The sequence below is a fragment of the Ochlerotatus camptorhynchus genome, unplaced genomic scaffold (genome assembly GCF_037179485.1).
Source record: "Ochlerotatus camptorhynchus isolate MF236.1 unplaced genomic scaffold, CSIRO-AGI_Acam_v1.1 ptg000312l, whole genome shotgun sequence".
Classification (NCBI taxonomy): Eukaryota; Metazoa; Arthropoda; class Insecta; order Diptera; family Culicidae; genus Ochlerotatus; species Ochlerotatus camptorhynchus.
In genome coordinates, this window is record NW_027040800.1 from 2,612,850 (window position 1) to 2,635,587 (window position 22,738).

At 40.8% G+C, this 22,738-nt stretch overlaps 1 protein-coding gene across 1 annotated transcript in view; it reads left to right on the forward strand.

Annotated features, from left to right (window-relative positions):
- LOC135707429 (uncharacterized) overlaps positions 1-4,927 on the forward strand; it is a 106,632-nt gene extending 101,705 nt beyond the window's left edge. Inside the window, exons 4-5 of the mRNA XM_065229255.1 lie at positions 2,819-3,413; positions 3,470-4,927. Of these exons, the coding sequence (XP_065085327.1) occupies positions 2,819-3,413; positions 3,470-4,319 (1,445 nt within the window). The 3' untranslated portion in view covers positions 4,320-4,927. The remainder of the gene's footprint in view (positions 1-2,818; positions 3,414-3,469) is intronic.
- Positions 4,928-22,738: the final 17,811 nt, after the last annotated feature.

Below are 22,738 nucleotides of genomic sequence, written 5' to 3' on the forward strand. Positions count from 1 at the left end.
TAGTCAGAGTGTCTCTAGAAGTTCCTAGAAATTTATTCAGGATGCTTCTCTATTTTCCCTTTAGACGCTCCGGCCGATTGCTTTTGAAGTTTCATCCAGATTGCCTCCGGAGGTTTCTTCAGATTTCCTCTGGTAGTTACTACAGGTTGCCTCTGGAGGTTCCTCCAGATTTCCTCTGGAGATTCCTACAGAATTCCTCTGGCGGTTCCTACAGATTGCCTCTGGAGTTTCCTCCAAATTGCCTCTGGAAGTTCCTCCAGATTGCCTCGGAAAGTTCCTTCAGATTTCCTTGAGGTTCCTCAAGAATGCTTTAAGAGGTTCCTTCTGGTTAACTATGGAGTATCCTCCAAATTGCCTCTGAGGATTCCTCCAGATTGCTTCTGGAGGTTGCTCCAGATTGCCTCTGGATGTTCCTCCAGATTGCCTTTGGACGTTCCTCCAGATTGCCTCTGGAGGTTGTTCCAGATTTCCTCTGGAGGTTCCTCCAGATTTCTTATGGAGGATCCTCCAGATTTCCTCTGGAGGATCCTCCAGATTGCCTCTCGAGGTTCTTCAGAGTGCCTCTAGAGGTTCCTGCATCTGGAAGTTCCTACAGATTGCCTCCGGAGGTTTATTCAGATTGCCTCTGGTAGTTACTCCAGTTTGCATCTGGAAGTTCCTCCAGATTGCCTCTGGAGGTTCCTACAGAATTCCTCTGGCGGTTCCTACAGATTGCCTCTGGAAGTTCCTTCAGATTTCCTTGAGGTTCCTCAAGAATGCTTTTAGAGGTTCCTTCTGGTTAACTATGGAGGATCCTCCAAATCGCCTCTGGGGGTCCTCCAGATTGCTTCTGGAGGTTGCTTCAGATTGCTTCTGGATGTTCCTCCAGATTGCCTTTGGAGGTTCCTCCAGATTGCCTCCGGAGGTTCCTCCAGTGCCTCTAGAGATTCCTAGAAATTTATACAGGATGCTTCAGGACGCTTCGGCAGATTGCTTTTGAAGTTTTATCCAGATTGCATCTGGAATTTCCCCCAGATTGCACCTGGAAGTTACTCCAGATTGCATCTCGAAGTTCCTCCAGATTGCATCTGGACGTTCCTCCAGACTTCCTCTGCAAGTTCCTTCAGATTTCCTTGAGGATCCTCAAGAATGATTTTAGAGGTTCCTTCTGGTTAGCTCTGGAAAATCCTCCAAATTGCTTCTGGAGGTTCCTCCAGATTGCCATTGGACGTTCCTCCAGATTGCCTCTGGAGGTTCCTCCAGATTGCCTCTTGAGGTCCCTCCAGATTGCCTCTGGAGGTCCCTCCAGATTGCCTCTGGAGGTCCCTCCAGATTGCCTCTGGAGGTCCCTCCAGATTGCCTCTGGAGGTCCCTCCAGATTGCCTCTGGAGGTTCCTCTAGATTGCTTCTAGAGGCTTTTGCACAATGTCTCTGGAGGTTTATTCAGAGTGCCTACAGAGGATCCTCCAGATTGCCTCTTGAGGTTTTTCAGAGAACCTCTAGAGGTTCCTAGAAATGTCTACTGGATACTACTCAATTTTCTCTTTGCACGTTCCGGTGAATTGCTTTTGAAGTTTCATCTAGAGGTTCTTCCAGTTTGCCTATGTAGGTTCTTTCTGGCTAACTCTAGAGGTGCCTATGGATGACTTCTAGAGGCTTTTTCACATTGCCTCTGAAGGTTTCTCTCGGAGTGCTTATAAAGGATCCTCCAGAGTGTATCCAGATAGTTCCTATAAATTTATACAGGATGCTTCTCAATTTTCCCTTTAGACGCTCCGACAGATTGCTTTTGAATTTTCATCCAGATTGCCTCTGGAGGTTTCTCCAGATTGCATCTGGCATTTCCTCCAGATTGCATCTTGAAGTTCCTCCATATTGCCTCTGGAGGTTCCATCAAATTTGCTATGGAGGTTCCTCAACAATGCTTTTAGAGGTTCCTTCTGATTAACTTTGGAGGATCCTCCAGATTGCTTCCGATGGTTCCTCCAGATTGTCTCTGAATATTTCTCCAGATTGTCTTTGGAGGTTTCACCAGATTGCCTCTGGAGATTCCTCCAGATTGCCTCTAGAGGTGCTTCCAGATTACTTATAGAGGCTTCTTCACATTGCCTCTGGAGATTTTTTTAGAGTGCCGATAGAGGATCCTCCAGATTGCCTCCGAGGTTCTCCAGAGTACCTCTACAGGTTCTTAGAAATTTCTACTGGATGCTTCTCAATTTTCCATTTGGCAGATTGCTTTTGAAGTTTCCATCAGATTGCTTCTGGAGGTTCCTCCATATTTCCTCTGCAAGTTCTTCCAGAATGCATCTGGCGGTTCATTCAGTTTTCTTCTGGAGGATCCTTCATTGGTGGTTCCTTCAGCTTCTATGTGGTTCTCCACATGGAGGTTTTGTAGACTCTGGAGGTATTTTTTAAAAGTTCATTCGAAGTTTCTTTCGAGGTTCCTCCAGATTTTCTGTCGAGGTTTGCCTTTGCCCAGTTGCTCAGAAGGATTTTCTAGAGTCATACTAGAGGTTTCTCAAAAAGTGCTTTGAGTCATAACAGAACTTATAAAAAATTGGAAAATTTTAAGTCGGAAAACTATCTTCTCTAATATAACACAGAGTGGCATACATAAGGCCGCAAATGTTCGATCAAAAACTTAATTTAATGCTCGAAATTGTTCGATTTTGGGCGGGACGAAGTTCGCCGGGTCTGCTAGTTTATCTTTGGATTGTCCATAATTCTGAAGACTAGATTTTAAGTTTATGCTTTTTAGCCGTAGGCTAGTTCATCTAAGAACCCCGCAGATTCCATTAACTCACAGAACATACAATATAACCTCCCCTTCCCGTTTCAGTGGTTCTCATCGAATGCACCCCACTCAGTTCGTTCGATTCCTATCCCACGAAGCTCTCGTCCAAGCTGGAAGAGAACAGCAACAAATCCACATATCTTAAGCGCGCAGGAGAGCTCCCATCCTCTCTTCCCTCCGGAGGGGGCATCTCCTCATCCAACAGCAATCCCAGCGGCAAGTCCGGCGGTCCGCAACCGTTCATATCTTCTCTGCCCCCAATGGCTGCCGCATCCAGTGGACTGCTGTCGAGTTCGAATACTTCTCCCGGAGGTGCCGTTCCCACGGTGAACAGTATCGTCATTCCGGAACCGCTGCCACAGGACGTAGATGACACATTCGCCAGCGGAAGCCTGGCTGGTACAGACTTTGGGCCGGATGTGACTAGAAACACGCGAAAGGATAGCGAGATGGAAGGTGCAGGCAGTTCGACGACGACAACATCTCCGGTTGATGAAAGTGGAATCGGGTCGACAACGACGGCGACGGCTGCGGTTATGGGTTCGGGACGCCTCAAGAAGAATGGGACGATATTCTCGCGGAATGATCAGAATATTACTACGCTGAAGCTGAAGAACTACAACCGGGGATTGGAGAAGGAGTAAGTTTGATAATTTATGGGGGTTGAGATCATTTACTAAAGTGTTCTAATTTTAGGGAGCTCAAGGCACCGCTTCGGATGCCGGACCGTGGTACTCGCTTGCTGGACACCCTGATGCTGACCGCCGTTGAGAACACAACGGAGCCCATGGAGCTGACCCCGGAGCATCAGACGGAGGTTGTTGAACCGGAAGAAGGCAGTGGCAACGCCACCGATGCGAACATTCCAGAGGACGTACCGTCCGAAAATGTGACATTCCCAGTGCAGTCTGGCGATCATCTGCAATCGCCGGTGTCCAGTGACAACATCAACAACAGCAGCATCAGTAGCTTTAGTACTAGTAGTAAGGAGGATAGTAGAAGTAGTAGCAGTAGTGAGCGGGAAATTCCCGATAGCCATAGTGATAGCGACGGCGCTGGCGGCTCGGTCAGTGCCAGCGATCGGCGAATAGGCAAGATCCTGTCGTCCGATTTCCGAGACTTTTTAAGCAGTGGCAGCCAGCCGAATGCGAGCAGTTACATATCGCGGGCGATAGCTTTCTCCACGCAGGACCTACAGGAGGGAATTGACGACCAGGACCACCCGCTGGAGGAGGACGACTACCGGCGAAGCTCGCGCAGTCAACAGCGGCTGAACGTCGGGGCCATCTCCGGGATATGTCTGGCATCGCTTGGTCTGCTCTCGGGTATCTCCGCTGCACTGATCATCCTCTACCGGAGGTATCTCTATCTGAACAAACCGCAAGCGCTCAGCGAACCGGACTCCAGCGGGTACATCGATGACAGCACGATCCGGGACAACTCGGACGAGATGTACAGCTTGGATAATGATTCGTTTCTGAACTCGCTGGAGGCGATGACCATTCAGAACTACTGGACCGACAGCGTCAAGCATACGAAGCTGTAGATGGGGCCCAAGGGCAGGGGAAAGCAACTGTGAACGTTTTTAGTTTAATGGTTTTACACACATGGACTACCAACGTAAATTGAATTATTTTTTTAGGTTAGAAACTATTGATTACAATCATACCGTCGCATGCCGTCCCTTAGTATGAATGATAGTACGTTTTATTATGATTGAGTATTACGACTAGGTAACAAAGCATTCCCTTACATATCGTTACTCGGTTTTAGAGTAGTGCTATACAGTGTATTTTGTTCCAGTAAGTTCCTTAGTTGCAGCATTCCAAATACTTTTACTTCTTATGATCTACGCGCGGAAAGTATATTTAACCGAAAAAAAAGGTCGGAGAGCAGCTACTCATTCTTGAACATTGTGATTGCCGAAATGTAGCTGCAAAATGGGGGAAAAGAAAGAGATGGTATTATATTTATTAAAGTGGAATCGAACAGATTTGGGAAAACATTTATTGTTTCTTTGGTGAAATACGTATTGCGTCTATTGAGGTTCAAATTCTACAGAGTTAAGAAATCATATTCGAGAGGAAATCAAAGTACTTAATGTTAAGTGAGTAGCTTTAGTCGTTAAGCAACCCCAACCAGTGTGGACGAACTTGGCAGCAACAAGACAAAGAGGATGACGTCAAAGGCAATTGTACAACTTTTCCGATTACAATATTTTGTGAATAAATATGATACATTGGAAAAATGGAATCTATAGATTTGGTGAAAGAAATTTTTCCTTTAACATTAAACGTTCGTTAAACAAAAACATGTTCAGCTGTTCTTATCATCCAATACGAAATATGAATGCAGTTATTAACGAAAGAGAGAGAGAGAGAGTCGATGAAGAGAATCGATCAGTGAACTTTGGTCTATTTCCTCTTAGGTCTATTTGAAAAGTGACGCGAGATTTGTCTTACTAGGAAATCTAATTCAGATGCACATTATAGTCGCTATATGTATAGTCTGGCGGACAGAAATTCCATATAGCAAGAAATGGAACCAATTCAAGATAATGAAGACCAACAAATGGAAAGGGACTCTAATGTTATAAACAAAACTAAGAAAGTCCATTCCTTGCCAACCGAATGCAAATTAAAAGCATCTAGAATAGGGAAAACTTTCCCCAAGCCAATTCAAGCTAAATAATACATTAGGTCCTAAGTAACTTTGACAGATTCTCTTCGTCGACTTTCTCTTTACATCCTCGCGGCCGTGTTAAGACATTCCTAGCTATTTTTAGCACACAGATCGACGAAAGAAGCTTTTATCTAGCTTCAAATACTACAAACACGACAAGAAATGGTTCTGTACCTAAGCTATTAACGAAAAAGAAAGCCGATGAAGAGAATCGATCAATGTTACTTAGGACCGTATGCATTGTTCGGCTTTAATTATGGTGTTGTTTTGCGTAGGCGAGCTTTGAATCGCGAGAAAAGTGTTTCCGGAATTGCGGTCGCAAAACCTTATATGCTCTTTTAAATTGCTGATCGTGATCTGTTCGATTGGTTCCGATAGCTCAATTGGGGTCCCGAAATTCTACTCTGTAAATATAGCAGCTGGAATGTTCATTGGTGCATTTTACTACTGATTCTTCTTCTTCTTCTTCCTCGCATTTCAAGCTTATTGCATATCTTATTGCGTGCTCTCAACTTAGTGTTCTAGATGCACTTCCACAGTTATTAATTGAGAGCTTTCGATTCCTGTACCATTTTTGCATTAGTATAATTATTGTGTGGCAAGTCCAATCATACTTCTAAGCCCAGGGAAGTCGAGACATTTTCCAACCCGAAAAATTCCTAGACCGGACCGGGAATTGAACCCAGCCACCTCCAGCATGGTCTTGCTTTGTAGCTGTGCCTTTACCGACTGAACTAAGGGAGGCCCCTACTACTGATATGACATTTGAAAAAAGTTCAATCCGCATGATCTAATCGCAGTCAAACGTGACTCTCAAATTAATTTCCCTTAAATAATGTCACGGAACTCACTAACGACATCTCGCTAGCTATTGGCGGAAAAAAAGTTTGCTTGCTTGTTCGATAGAATGGTTATACTTAAATTGAACTAGAAATAGTTACGTCGGTTTGTCTGTGATTGAATTGTGCATCGAAAAAACTCGTAAAAATATGTATCCTTCTCGAAAATACCACAGTATATCTAACAATCAACCACAATAATTAAACTGCCATCAGAGAGAGCCACTTGTTTCCAATTGGTAGTGACACCTATATCTCGATAAGTAAAGCGCACGACGCCATCTGGTTGTATATATAGTTAGGGCATGCAGTGCCACCTTATGGTGAATTACATGTTATTTCGGAAGATGGCACTTTTCATGATATTTTATAAACTTAAAACAAAACTTACTCAAGGAGTGAGTCACTTTAACTCATTCGTATACGCCATTTTAATAGAAACTTAGCGATCGATTCAGCCTCTGGTGATGAATAGGATAACGTCGAGAAGAGTGTTGTGAGCAGAATTTGTTGCCGTGAGACATAGGAAGTGGAACACTTTTTAACTTTCCCTCATAAATAGATTCATCTGAGATGCTCCAAAACTTGATCTACAGTCGAAATATTTGCAGACGCCGGTGGTGTAGTGGTATGCGTGACTACTTTTCTCACCCCAATGGTTCTGGGTTCAAACCCAGCCGAGGTCAGTGGGATTTTTCTGAGGCATAAAATTCTCTGGTCACGTCAATGGATGTCCCTTCGGTGATTGGCACTAGATTGCGGAACAGAGACCGACGTTAAATAAAGGAACACGGAGAACAAATTCGTTAAGTTAAGATAACAATTCTAATAGTTACTTTCACATGGAAAAATGTTGTTGTTTGAAAGAAACCTATAGTTATTCTAACATTAATTTGACCGTCAACTCAATCATATCTACCTAATAGATTCAACTATTCATCTTATACTCAATTCAACTATAACTTTGATCAATTATAACAACCGTCAAATGTAATTTATTTATATAATTTGGTTTCACTTGATCATCATAAATCCACATAATTTTAACTTGTGATGCGTAGAGCAGGCGATAAGATAGCTGGCTCTCACGCAGATGAACACGGTTCAAATCAAAGCTGAATGTTCTCGTTCACTTTTTTATGATTTTGCAGTTGTGTTTTTGAGATCAATAAAGAAGGAAATCAAACTTCCTTAATATCTCGATAATGAAGAGCAGTTCGTTTGATAAAGATTGTAAAACTTTGCTTTCCTAACAAAAGTTTTCTTGAATCAACTAAAGCATAGTTTTGTATTTTGAAGTTTGACGTTTGTTCTACTGAAAAATATAGTTGAGCCAGGGGAGCCAACTATGGACTATAGTTGATGCTCTCTATATATAGTCAAATCAACTATAATTTCGGGTTATCTCTAAAACAATTGAACAATATAGTTATATAGAAAAATAATTGAGTCTGCTATAATTTGTTCTCCGTGAATGAAGTCGAAATATTTAATTTGGTATTAATTATATCATTTGAGTAGTAGCTATACTGAAGATCCGAGAGATGTCGCCCCTTCAGTGGTAGGAAAATCATTTTTGCAGTATGGAGAATATCAGAAAATCCACGATTTGTGATAAACATGCTTTCATAGAAGGAAACAAATAAACGAGTGTTTACCTTATCACCATAGTGCAATTTTTGTGCACCTAAAACTGCCCATAAAGACGATAATGAAAAAAAAAAACTGAAAATTTTCATGCATTTCCAAATGGTTTCCTAACGGTGCCGGTGGTGTAGTGGTAAGCGCGATTACCTCTCACCCCAGCAGGCCTGGGTTCAATCCCAGTCGGCGCCGCCGGGATGTTCTGAGGCATAACATCTCTGATCACGCCTTCCTTCGGATGGGAAGTAAAGCCGTTGGTCCCCGGTTCATGAGTTGATGGGTCGATAGGTAGGGTCCAGGTGTGGGAGCTGCCTTCCTGGCACGTCGGTAGCATTGGTGCTCAGCACGGAAAACAAGATCGACGGAAAAAACAAACCGAAGGAAAAAAAAAATGGTTTCCTACCATTCCCACACAGAGAACAGACATTGAGGCTCGAACAAAATTTCTCTAAAAACTTGTGTAAAGATTCCTATTTGACTTAAGCGCTACTAACGGTGACTTCCCCACTTAAAAACTCTCTTTGACATCCTGAAGACGCTGGAGTTGCACAAATGACACTAGACACTAAGTGCTGGTAGCGCCAAGTGGCAATTTTCAACAGAAACTTAACGTTACTAGCGCCAAATTGGGCGAAAGTGGAAAATTTATAGAGAAAATCAGGAGATGCTAACACCACATAACGGCGACGTTCCCACTTATTTTACACAAGTTTCTGACCGAACTTGAACGTCTGTTCTCTGTGATTTCCATACATTCGAAATGACTGGCCCTCTGGATGTGGATGATGTCAAAAAGAACAAAACATGATTAATTGGCGTCTTGCAGTGAAACTTTTCCAAGCTTTCGCCACCTATATTTCGAAGTGAGAACTACTAGAAGGAGGATAGCACAGACAAACAGACATAACTCTCACAAGTTGTTCATCGAACAAGCATTTAACGGACAATTTAAAAGTATCGTAGTTGGTAGTACCGCCACCTGCGGCGCGCATAGTCAATTCCCTTGCGTTTTACGTTTACACAGTACCACCACAAACGAAGTGACAGGCGGAGCGGCTCGAAAACTTTGGGGACTAACCTGCTATTGCAATTTTTCAGTGTACCACATGGCAACACCACTACTACTGGATTGTACCACATGGCAACACTACTACTGGATTGAACTAGCATTTTCACCAAATGTACTAGAATGTTTTGGTTCTATCTCTTTCACTCTACTCAAAACTGAAATGCATAAAAAAATGACAAAATGATACGCACTCTTTGCACACTGTCAAAGAATCATTGTACACAAAATCAACTTTGTGCAAAACCAAAACAAAAATACTATCCCATCTGGTGGATGATGGCAGAAGCTTCTAAGAAAATTCTATTACAGCGAACCACATTATTTTAATTGATTTCTTCGCCAGTTAGTCGTCTGTCACTTCGTTTGTGGTACCACCGTCTGTTCAGTGTAGTGCCCACCACAGTGTACTCAACAGATGGCGGTAATGTTTTAGCGACGATGTTTTACAGTGATAAATATTTAATGAGTTATGTCTGTTTGTCTGTGGAAAAACTAATAATTTCCGGTGGATACTTTTGCTTGAATCGTGTAAAAAAATGTGTTTGCAAACAAACTGTTATTATTTCGGTATGGATCGGAGATGTTTTCATGGCAAATTATGCATAACAAGTTTGCACCCACAGGGAGAGGTTACCTCCTGCGCAGCTGCATTTTTCGGAAAATGGTGAATATGTGCGATTTTCACTAAGATGATAGTGGAAATTAAGTGAATTTACTTAGGACAGGTTGTATCATGCTGATGGTAATAGAGAATTGGTTGTATAGGACGCCAATATTCAATTAATGTTCATTTTGTCCTTTTTTAAGCAGACATATTGATACTCACAATTTTCGACGGAAAACGCACCGGAACTTGATTTACTCAACACACACCATACTATAAAATGGTGCTAGATCGTCGTCAAAGTAATAACAAGATGACAAATCATCTTTTGAGCAATTTACTTCTGTACATCATATTTACGATGCAGCATTGATGGAGCCGTGAAATGAAATGAATATATCTTATGAAAGTTCATCTGGAAAAGTCGAAGATGCACATCAGTCTGATCGTGAAAACATTTTCTTCTTCAATTCGAACGTTATATTGGAAGGATTTTACTCAGACTTGATGAAAATTAGGATTTAATGCTAATTTTCACGAATTTTATATGCCGTCTGTCAACATTATCATCATCATGCACTGGTGACATCTGCGTTGAGCTTTTGCGGCAATCTTCCAATAAAGCCCTATTGATTTATCTATTCGTACATCGAAAATAGTTTTCATGTAGCTTCCATTGGAAACGCACATGATTTTCATCCATAATCAAAATTAATGGAATTCATCTGAATTTCACATAACATTTATGCGATTACATTAATTTTATATGATTTTGCATATGGATTTCATCGGCCTCATAATATTCATGTGATTTTGTGGTGGGATTTGCTGCTATGTGATCACAGGAAAGCTATGTGAAATTCATATGGATTTCAGCCATTAGTTATGTGATAAATTTTTTGAGTGTAGGGTATGGGTATTTAGTTCCAAAAGACAGGTCTCGTTGGTGTTCGGATTACCCAGTAGTCTCCAAACGAACCGCACACACCCCTGGAGTCACCGACGTTTCAAAATCGAATAAAAAATATTGTTTTGAAAAAAAAAAGAAAATCGGCTCTAAATGTCCATTTTAATTCCTCCTAGAAAGTTACAAACTTCGACGTAAAACAACTGAATTACAGCTGAAATAACAACTTATTAAGCTGAAATAACATGACAAAATATTTTCCTCTTCCTATGCTTCACGGTGAAAATTTACACCCTCATCACTCTTTTGAGGGTTCCCCGACAAACCGACATGACATTTAATTAACCACTTCATTCGAGCAGTTAAAATGACGTTTACTACCACTTGAACTTTGAAATAAAACATTATTTTGAGATTTTTTCTTCTTGAACCTCGAGAAAAGTAGCCAACATTTGTGCGTTTCATAAAAAAATAGAAATTAGTTGATCCAGTTTGGTGAAATCGCTGGCCAAAACTGCTTGACAAAGTGGTCAATTCTGACTTATGTCCGAAAATCGTAAACGGCCAATTTAAATGTGCAGTGATCCGAAATGTGGATTTTTTTTATCTAGATAAAAATAATTCGTTCAGAACAGATCAGACACGAACCAATTCATAACTTTTGCATGCAGGTTCGTGGCTTAGCTAAATATTTCCCGCGAACACGGAGCCAGATGTCAGTAGTGTGCTTTGGTCAGAAATTTTATTGCTTTTCCTATGGTCATTCATGTCGGTTTGTCGGTGGTTCCCCTATTCACCACCAGAGGTTGAAACAATCGCTTAGTTTCTACTGGATTCGCCTATAGCACAGAGAACAGACGTTCAAGCTCGGTCAGAAACTTGTGTAAAATAAGTGGGAACGTCGCCGTTATGTGGTGTTAGCATCTCCTGATTTTCTCTATAAATTTTCCACTTTCGACCAATTTGGCGCTAGTAACGTTAAGTTTCTGTTGAAAATTGCCACTTGGCGCTACCAACACTTAGTGTCTAGTGTCATTTGTGCAACTCCAGCGTCTTCAGGATGTCAAAGAGGGTTTTTAAGTGGGGAAGTCGCCGTTAGTGGCGCTTAAGTCAAATAGGAATCTTTACACAAGTTTTTAGAGAAATTTTGTTCGAGCCTCCATGTCTGTTCTCTGTGCCTATAGTGCCTTATACCAACCGGTGGAAACTAATGATTTAAAATTGGCTCATCACTTGACTAGCCTGGTCCCAAGCAAATCGATTTTAGTAGCCCATTATAGTCGAAATTCTAGCACTACACAATGTTTGTTTTGATTTGCTATGAAAGTTTGACAGATAAAATGAGGGGTTCGTGGATTTTCCTATGTTTCGATGGGTGCATCGATTAGCTTGGGACCGAAGATAGTACCAGAGCTGAGCCAAAAAGTTGAGCACGTTTCTCCGGGACCTACTAGTCTTAGAGTTACCTCTATGCTTATACCCCGTACATACTATTAGCACAGACAAACAGACATAACACTCGCAAGTTATTCATCGAATAAGCCTTTAACCGACAATTTAAAAGTATCGCAGTTGGTAGTACCAACAATCAATACGAAACTAACGATTTTAAATTGGCTCACCACTTTAGTAGCCTATTGGTCCCAAGCAAACGATTAACGTACCCTATTCTAGTTGAAATTCTATTACTACACTATGTTTGTTTTGATTCGCTATGAAAGTTTGACAGATAACATCAGGGGTGTGTGGATTCATGCAGAACATGCAGGGGTGAGTGAAATAGCTTGGGACTGCTTGGGACCGTTGTTCTGGTACTGAGTGAGCCAAAAATAATAATGATTTTCTTCGGGACCCAGTGGTCTTAGAGTTACCTCTATGGTAGTACCGCCACCTGTGGCACGCATAGTCAATTCCCTTGCGTTTGACGTTTACACACTACCGCCATCTGTTCAGCGTAGTGCCCACCACAGTGTACTCAACAGATGGCGGTAATGTTTTAGCGACGATGTTTTACAGTGATAAATATTCAATGTGTTATGTCTGTTTGTCTGTGCTATTAGCATAAATGTAACTCTAAGACCAGAAGGTCCCGAAGAAACGTGCTCAACTTTTTGGCTCAGCTCTTGTACTCTCTTCGGTCCCAAGCTAATCGATGCACCCCTCGAAACATAAGAAAATCCTCGAACCCCTCATTTTATCGGTCAAACTTTCATAGCGAATCAAAACAAACATAACGTAGTACTAGAATTTTGACTAGAATGGGGTACGTTAATCGTTTGCTTGGGACCAATATGCTAGTCAAGTAGTGAGCCAATTTAAAATCGTTAGATTAGTATTGATTGTTGCTATTATTACGTTCAGACTATAGCTGATATCATGTAATATAGCGAAGACTACATATCAAGAAGACTGGCAACTTTTCCATTTTCTCATACGACCGCTATGAGACCGGCACAGTCGCGTCATCTGCCGTGAAAAGGTAAATGTTTCGAACGAATTTGATAGCAAATATTACAACCTCAGAAGAAAGGTTTGTGTATTTGTTCATTTCACTCATACATAGAATTTCCAGTGAAAACTAGATGTGCTCATTGCAAGACAGCCTATAGACTTCTCTGACGTTTGTGAATTGCACAAGTGTTAGTGCAGAACTTTGGGAAAATTCTAAGGATTTCTTGCGCGAATACTTATAATTTACCCAAAGTTCCACACTAATACTTGTGCATTTCACAAACGTCAGAGAAGTCTATATTACATGATATAAGCCATAGACTATACGGGGTATTATCAACAATCAATACGAAACTAACGATTTTAAATTGGCTCACCACTTTAGTAGCCTATTGGTCCCAAGCAAACGATTAACGTACCCTATTCTAGTTGAAATTCTATTACTACACTATGTTTGTTTTGATTCGCTATGAAAATTTGACAGATAACATCAGGGGTGTGTGGATTCATGCAGAACATGCAGGGGTGAGTGAAATAGCTTGGGACTGCGTGGGACCGTTGTTCTGGTACTGAGTGAGCCAAAAATAATAATGATTTTCTTCGGGACCCAGTGGTCTTAGAGTTACCTCTATGCTATTATAGTTGAAATTCTATTACTACACTATGTTTGTTTTGATTCGCTATGAAAGTTTGACAGATAACATCAGGGGTGTGTGGATTCATGCAGAACATGCAGGGGTGAGTGAAATAGCTTGGGACTGCTTGGGACCGTTGTTCTGGTACTGAGTGAGCCAAAAATAATAATGATTTTCTTCGGGACCCAGTGGTCTTAGAGTTACCTCTATGCTATTATAGTTGAAATTCTATTACTACACTATGTTTGTTTTGATTCGCTATGAAAGTTTGACAGATAACATCAGGGGTGTGTGGATTCATGCAGAACATGCAGGGGTGAGTGAAATAGCTTGGGACTGCTTGGGACCGTTGTTCTGGTACTGAGTGAGCCAAAAATAATAATGATTTTCTTCGGGACCCAGTGGTCTTAGAGTTACCTCTATGGTATTATACCGTTTATGGACTTCCGGAATTTTTGTGTGTGAATAGTTGAGGTACAAATCAGTTCAGATCCGTGGAAAATCGTAAAATAAGACATTAACCGCATGCAGAAAAAAACATAGTTCATTCAAATAAAGCACGATTCAGCACAAAATTTTGAATAGAATATAGATCAATAAAATCCATAGAGTAATCCAATAAAAATATAGAACTGAAATAATGCCACCAGCTTTATTGAATTAAACATCGATTTTTATTGATTCAAAAAATGTTTACTTGAATCAACCTGCAGCATTTTTTAGAGCACTGAATAGTTTTAGTTGTAGCGATTCATATTTTTTTATTGTATCAAAATCAAATTTATGTAAATCAATAAATATTGTTTTCCCTTATTTATTTTATGTCAATTCAGGTTTTTAGAAAATTGCGAACAATACGCTTGCTCGCATAAAAAGCATTCTTCGAGTCGGAATCAAATTCAATCATATCATTCAAATATGAAAACGTTAACGAACAAAATTTGTAGCAGTTGTATGGTATTGCGTGTTTACTTGTTACGTGTTTTTTCACGTCACCGCTGAAATTGTAATTACATGAATTAATTTGATAGTAATTTGAAAGAATCTACACAATTTAATAAAATTATGGCTTACAAATCAATCGTATTAATGATGCAATTCAATCAAATTTATATATTTAAAGTGAATGGAGCGCTCTATTCATTAAAAACTTTTTTATGAACATAAACAAATCAAGGCATTGTATTAAAAAAAACAACAACATATTTTTTGATTCATTACAGAGCGATTTTTCTGCGTGCAATGGAAATAAATAAGACTAGGGGCATCCCACTCTAAACTATAGATCTAGTATCAATTAAGTATTTCAAAGTATCTGATAAGTATTCTTAAGTATTTTTAAGTATTTTTAAGTATGTTATGTTTTTGATTTTTTAAATCGTAGTGAGCGGTTACCAATGTAATTGTTTGTTGTTGTATATTCCGTTACGTTTAATCACGTACTATTGATGCTAGTTTCAATCTGTTTAAAAATTAAGGAAGTAGTGTAATCATGTGTATGAGTAAGTATTTTAATTCTATTTATGAAACGGTTCATCAAAGACCAGTTTTCTTTCAGCAAACCAGTTAATTATTTATAATTTCGAACTGGCTGTTCAGTAAGGTTTCAAAGTTTGAAGCTCCATAACTTAGCTGGAGGCTAATGGTGTGGGTGTCGTTGGCCTTTCTAACCAACCAGTCTGAACCGCAAGCTGCATGAGTATGAAATTCTCGGCTTTATGCTGGTCAAGAATGCTAGGACTACGCTGGTTATTTACCAGAGAACAATAGCAATACAATGAAGTGTAACTGCTAGCAAGTTGTTGGGTTGGTTGACTAGAAATTGAAGTGATTGCAATTGCCACTGGTGGTCGTATCGTGCTACGTTTTGAGAAACTTACATCTGTAAAGATGAGTTACGACGGACTGGTGAGGAAGTTGAGTGAGTATCCTGATAGTAACCGAAGGCTTTATGTGAAATTAACATGAATTTCTCACTTTTAGGCTTCGAAACCAATAAGTTATAACAATGAAAAAATTAATTTATTCTGAAATTTATTTCAAATAATTGATGTACCAAATACAACGATTTAGTTCAAACCCGTTATTTATTTGTTTCCATTTCGTGTAAAACAATCCTAAGATAAAATATATGAGTTTATTTCAAACTATTCCCCAAACATATGCCAAAATATTCTTCAAAATATTCCCATATTTATGTCTTAATACGTAACAACCGTTTCTGATGAATGATGGAATCAATTAGAGAGCGGTTCCGAAATTAACACCAAGCGAATATATTTGCCAAGGAAATGTGATTAACTTCTACCAAGGAAATGTGATTAACTTCTACAATGAACTCATTCGACTGTAATCTAGGAGATAAGGCTTTCCGGATGTTATACGTGCGGATGGTGCGGAAATCTTTCAAAACTTCTTATTCAGCTTCAATCAACGTACAGGCCTGAAGCTATCGTCCGTTGGATCAAGGTCCTATTGGACCAAAAATATGTTTTTATGGAGAGATGGTTTGGGATAGAAAAATATGTTTAGAGGATTTGCTTCCGCACCTTGTTACACTTGCAGTTTATTCCATAGTAAATTTCCAAATAGTTCCTTATTCTCCCTTTGAATGACAGATAAATCGGTTTGGCAATGTAATATTCCTTGAATCAAAATGGCTCCTCCTCGATTCCTACAAAAAAGGAATACATTTAAAAATTATAGTTGATTTTTCTAAACACGCATACACCAAATCCCAGATGACAGCGGGTAAATAGTCGAAAGAAATCTCTCTAGCAACGGTGGTAACAAACTAGCGCTAAATATTTCTTAAGTATTTTTAAGAATTTCAGGTATCTTAGATATCAGTAAGAGCTTTCTAAGTATAATGCGAGAAATACAAAGTTTAGAGTGGGATGCCCCTAGTAAATAAGATGTTCAATGAAAAAGGCTTTTATTTGCGTTATGAAAAATCCTTATTCAGATGTAAACAGACGGTTTGTTTGACGTTTCCTCTCGAACTCGCGTGGCGCACTCTGCGTTAGTGGTGCATTAAAGAGGCCTATTATAATAATAGCAGTTGCTTTGTGGATGGCGTGGCGCCCGTTATAGGTGGTTTAGAAGACATTGGACAGCTCAGTTCCTTATTTTCATAATTTTTTATCTTGTTTATCATCAGCGGTGCCGGTGGTGTAGTGGTAAGCGTGATTACCTCTCACCACAGCAGGCCTGGGTTCAATCCCAGTCGGCGCCGCCGGGATATTCTGAGGCATAACATATCTGATCACGCCTTCCTTCGGAAGGGAAGTAAAGCCGTTGGTCCCCGGTTCATGAGTTGATGGGTCAATAGGTAGGGTCCAGGTGTGGGAGCTGCCTCCCTGGCGTCGGTAGCATAGGTGCTCAGCACGGAAAACAAGATCGACGGAAAACAAACCAAGGAAAAAAAAAATCTTGTTTATCATCTGCTTATCTTTTTTGGGTTTACTTGGAAAAAGTATTGTTATGTGACTGTCAATTGTTATCATTTTTAGATAATTCAAATCAGGTTTCAAATAACAGCCTTAAGGTGAATTGCTGTGACATCCTTATTCTCGGAACCACTTTGAAACTTTTGTGCACTTCAGCATCTACGACACGTGCAACATTCAAATTCTTATTTCACGTTTGCCGCACTGCAGCATACGTGAAGTAGCAATTTTAGGTGAAATGGGGCACCGATTTCCGAGATTGTACTGTGGACTCTACAAGGAATCACTTTAAAGTGGTCATTTTATACGATAGATGAGGAGATGAATTTTATAGAATTGTCATGGTTAAAGTTCGTAATTCAGTAGAATTATTGATCTGTTTCTTCATCTAATCTAAACCATAAGTGATACAACGATACACAGTCAGCTCTCTATATCTCGATATTGAACGAACCATCGATATATGGAGAGATCGAGATATATAACAAGAAAAGCATAGTTGCTTAACGTTAAATATCAGACTTAAAGTGGACATTGTATACGATAGATGGGAAGATGAAAGTATGGATTTGATAGTTCCTTTATAGTACGGCATTTAGTACCAAACTCCCCCGTCGAGGAGGGATGATGAGGGGTGTTCCCCCGCCACCACTGTTCACTTCACGTATGAAGTAATAAAAATATGATTAGTTAAAGTAAGAAAAGCATACTCGACCATCGACATGGACTGTATTGTACAAAGTTATTTTGATTGATTTCTTAGCGTTAACGTTAGCGTTGATCCAATATACTTCGTAGATTGGATACAAGCGACACTCCCGACTATTTTGAAATTCTCAGAATACAGCTTTACTGTTCAAATTATTCATTTATTTATCAAAAGGGGGGGGGGGGAGGGTTTGTAGCAAATTACACTTAAAGTATGACCACCTTGGTGTTATGAAAGCACCATGTCTTTAACAGACCTTGCGCTTGCCATTAAACGCTGGTTGACGACTATCGGAAGGGACGCTAACGTATTTTCGATATCGCGAGAGGTTTCCATTGACGAGTGCACGGATGGATTTGAGTTCACTCACTCGACAAAAAGTGACACAACAGCGGGGCCCCGTTTACTAAAAATGAACACATGAATAATACTCGCGTAACATTTGAAAAGGGCCTATCAACTTTTGTAAATAATTTGCTAGGTCCTTTTCACGATAACCGAAGTACGCCCACGCAAACCAAGAGCACTATGGGGAAGGGGAGAATTTCCTTTGCCCGATGGTGTTGGTAGTTTACGTGAGCGTATTCAGTTCGCGCGAAAAAGGCTTAACAAGTTTTGTGTACATAAGTTGATAGACCCGTTTCAAATGTTACGTGAGTATTATTCATGTGTTCATTTTTAGTAAACAGGGCCCCGCTGTTGTGTCACTTTTTGTCGAGTGAGTGAACTCAAATCCATCCGTGCACTCGTCAATTACGTCGGAGCAATACAGTCAAATATCACAGCGTGGGTTTGCGAGGAAAGGGCTTACAAAGGTTTGTTTACCAAAGCTGATAGCTCTTTTTCAACTGTTTTACCAGGTTTGCCAGAGAGATGAATACTCGTACACATAAAGGGTGTCCCACATCAAATTGCATCACGAAAAAAAAAATGCTGTGGAAAATTACCCCTTGGGTGTTTTCTAATGAAAATTTGGGTAGAAGTCGTTTAGAGTGTATTGTTTACACTGTATTTTTATCGCTGTTAGTTTTTTTAAAGATGGAAAAAATAGCGTCACCTGAAAAGCAACGTCGCGAATTGATTTTGCGCAAGCACCTGGAAAATCGTCAACTCTCTCATCGACACATCAGAAAACAACTCGGAATCGTGCAGTCAACGGTTAGTCGTGTTATTAAACGTTACTACGAAACTCTGACCATTGAAAGGAAGGAGAAATACGGTCAGAATGGATGTTCTATTAGTGATCAGAATTACAAGCGTGTCGTGAAACCGTTTCAGCGGAATCCCAATGCTTCAGTCAGGGATGTGGCCAAAAAGTTGAATCTGTCCAAGTCTTTCATTCAGAGAGCCAAGGACCGGGAGGGACTGCATACGTACAAAATGCAGAAGGCTCCAAATCGTGACGAACGGAAAAATACGGTGGGAAAGTCAAGGGCCCAGAAATTGTACACCCAGATGCTGACGAAGCCTCATTGTCTCATCATGGATGATGAGACTTACGTCACGGCGGACTTCCGGCAGCTTCCGGGGCTACTGTTCTTCACCACCCAGCACAAGTTTGCTGTTCCGGAGGAAGTAAGGAAGCAGAAACTTTCAAAGTTTGCCAAGAAATACATGATTCGGCAAGCGATCTGCTCATGTGGAAAACGGAGTGCGCCGTTCGTGACTACCGGGACTGTAAACGGTGAGATATACCTCAAGGAGTGTCTATAGAAGCGTCTGCTTCATCTGTTGAAGCAACACGAGGGCCCTACGATCTTCTAGCCAGATCTAGCTTCGTGTCACGATTCAAATGTTGTCCTGGAGTGGTACGAAGCCAACGGGGTCACATTTGGACCCAAGGACCCCCAACGCACCGGAACTAGGGTCCATCGAAAAATACTGGGCTATTATGAAGCAGGCACTACGGAACCATCCCAAAGAGGTCAAATCTGAGGAAGACATGAAGAAAAAGTGGGTTTTCGTACAAAGAAACTGCAGCCAGATGTTGTACAGAACCTAATGACTGGAGTGAAGCGTAAGGTGCGAGCGTACGGTTATTTTATTGAAATTGAATAAAATAAATATGCCAGAAGCTTACTGATGAGTTATATTTTATTGTCTGAAAGTTTGAAAAGGATCGGTCAACTAGGTAATTTTCTACAGCGATTTTTCCGTGATGCAATTTGATGTAGGACGCCCTTTAGTTTTGATTAATTGCAAATTAAGGTCATTCAGGATATTTCTAACTGATGAATGGCTGACTTATTTTTGTTTGCTGGATATCAAAAGTAATGTTCTTAAGAATGACGTCTACATTGAAGCTAATGCTTCATCGATGTTTCCAAATATTATAAATTATTTTAATATTTGCTTGCAAAATTTGCAAAATATTTGTACCCAACCAAGTTGAAACCTAATAAGCTTTCACTGTGTATTTTGTGGTATGCACCCTCCATAAAATAGTCGCATTATGATGGCTGAGTTATAAATTCAATCCTATATTTACCGATATATTTACTCTTCTTATAGTACGTCATAACATTCAAACTATTCCACACCAATTCCATTGTTCACTCGCAAAACCGTTCCCCAATAAATTTCCACTTGAGGACATCCTGAGCCCGAACTAAACAAATCTTTTAATTACACGAAATTGGACTCGAAATCTCTGTTTATGCATTATCTAGTACCGGATAGCACAGATTCCGGGCGCCCGAATGGTCAAATCTTTAGTGTTACACTCTAGTTTTATGGTCAATGTAGTTCCATTTCACCGCTTGAGCAAGGAAGCAATTTTCCCCCGTTAGGAAATTGGACGCAGGCAAGAAAGATCGACCCCAAAAGGATACAAATGACATAAATAGTATGTGCCCGGGGCGCCGGCAAAGATGTAGCAAAATAGTGCGAGGTTAAACAAGTGCCCGAAGTACCAAAAGTAAGTAAAATGACTTTTATACGGTGTGCATGGTCGGTCGTGCCGGGGAGTCCTGCCGGAGAAGTAGAGCACATAAAAATCGCATTTATCCCAAGAACCAACCAAGCAACCCTTGGAAGCAACGACGGCGTCGACGACGACGACGACACTGCTGGCTGGTTGGCTGCCTGGTGCAACAACGTGCTCAAAGCGGAGCACACCAGAAAGGACATTAAAAGTGTTTTCAAAGAGGCGGGGGAATAGACCGCCCACCTCCATGCCCTGGCAAAGCACTACTAACTAGCATCTCGTCCTCGCCGCCGCCGCCACCACCGTCGGAGTTGTGGCACATCGGAAACAAAGGCGACAACAGTGCCTCGCGGTTGCGTCCCCCTCCACCCGAGCACAGAAAGCGTCAATTTTTCCTATAAAACTAAAAGTAAAAATTTGTTCTACTCCCAATAAACCACATTTAAATCCTTTGACCATTTTTATTCACTTAACTTCATATTCTTAGATCCCATTTTTATACACTTCTCTGATCCTCCCGTATAGCCATATTATCTGGCGCTCGGGGTGCTCCGTCCTTTCGCCGGTCGGTGGCTGCTCGGCGGAGGAGCATTAGAGGAAGGTGGGTAGGTAGGTAGGTACTTTCACACCCGCGCGCGCCGAACGTTCGCAAATATGGCTTCTCCGGTCTTCAGCAGTATGTAGGACTGCTGCGACAATTTAGATGAACTGGAACTGAACGGGCGATATGGGGAAAGCGTGGCGGTGATGCCGTTTCAGCTGGCTTGCTTGGACGGAATCGATTGCAAAAATGTAGGTTCATTACTTTTTACAGTTATGGGATGATCGCCGGGAATGTTTTCTTTTCTTTTTATGTAGAATCAATGGAACATTAACGCATGCTTAGGTGAAAATAAATGTGATTGTGATTAATGGTCTGTTATACTTTTGAACTAGAATAGCGCTGTTTTGTCGTATTGTGCTACTCACAGAACAACATAATGAATTAACTTTTCAAAACCACTATCCGTGATTATACTCCACTTGCAACCAAGAACCTAATCATCGCACAGTCCCATTTTCCATGGCTCACCTCTAGCAGAGCTTGATACAAATCTGCTTCCTTAACCACCGCCAAGCAAACGAAAAGATACTATTTGGCAGCAAGTGAACCTCAACCGAAGCCAGTCGAGTGTATAATTTTCTATGAGACACAAATGTGCCCCACTATGCTGCATCTTTCCCTTATTTCCTTCTGCCAGCGAACCCACACGCATGCAGGCAGTAGTGCTCTACCACCCCTCCCCCCTCACAACAACCGCCGGAAGATGGTATCGTTTCGTTTTGGTGCCCGAAAAAGGACTAAGCAGTGGCACTATCACTTTGGGTGCGTTTCTTTCCACGGAGGCAGCAAGCATGGTGACAGAAGAAGATGTCCCCTTCTCGGAGCAATATGCGTTTGCCTTCCGAAAGGGAATGAATTTATACAACCAACGAACGGTCTCTATTTTTGCTGTTGATGATAATGCTGCTGCTACCCCAAGCGAATAATAGAGAGAAACTAATAACAATCGGAATAAATTTCAAAAGGAAATTTATTCAAATGTGAGTGCACATTTTTCCTAATTTTATTCCTCGGTCATGGCTGGTTGGCTGGCTGCTACTGAATTGGGCCAGAAACGTTATTTCAGGTTGTAGGAAGATAGTTTTTGGAAACAATCTGCATTGAAGAGAGTTTTGATTAGCTAGGTTGGATTTTTGAAGGCCTAGTATGGTGTGTTTTTAGGATGGAATAGTAGTACAGTACTTAATCAACTCAATACTGTTGTCCAAACTGAAGGAAAAGCCTGGTCTTCTAGCTTTAACAGGGTTCTTCATGACATTTTCGAAACAAGGAAAGGAAAACGAACTCTCCGCACATCTACAAAATCAGTGAGGAACTAGCTCTAAATTTGTAGTAGTAAAATTCTTCTTTATTTGTGATTTGTTACGTGGTTTACAATTGCTAATACATGGCAAGAAGTTAGCCAGGAGGGCTCTTCATCTTTGGTGAAATTTTTGATTTTGTGTT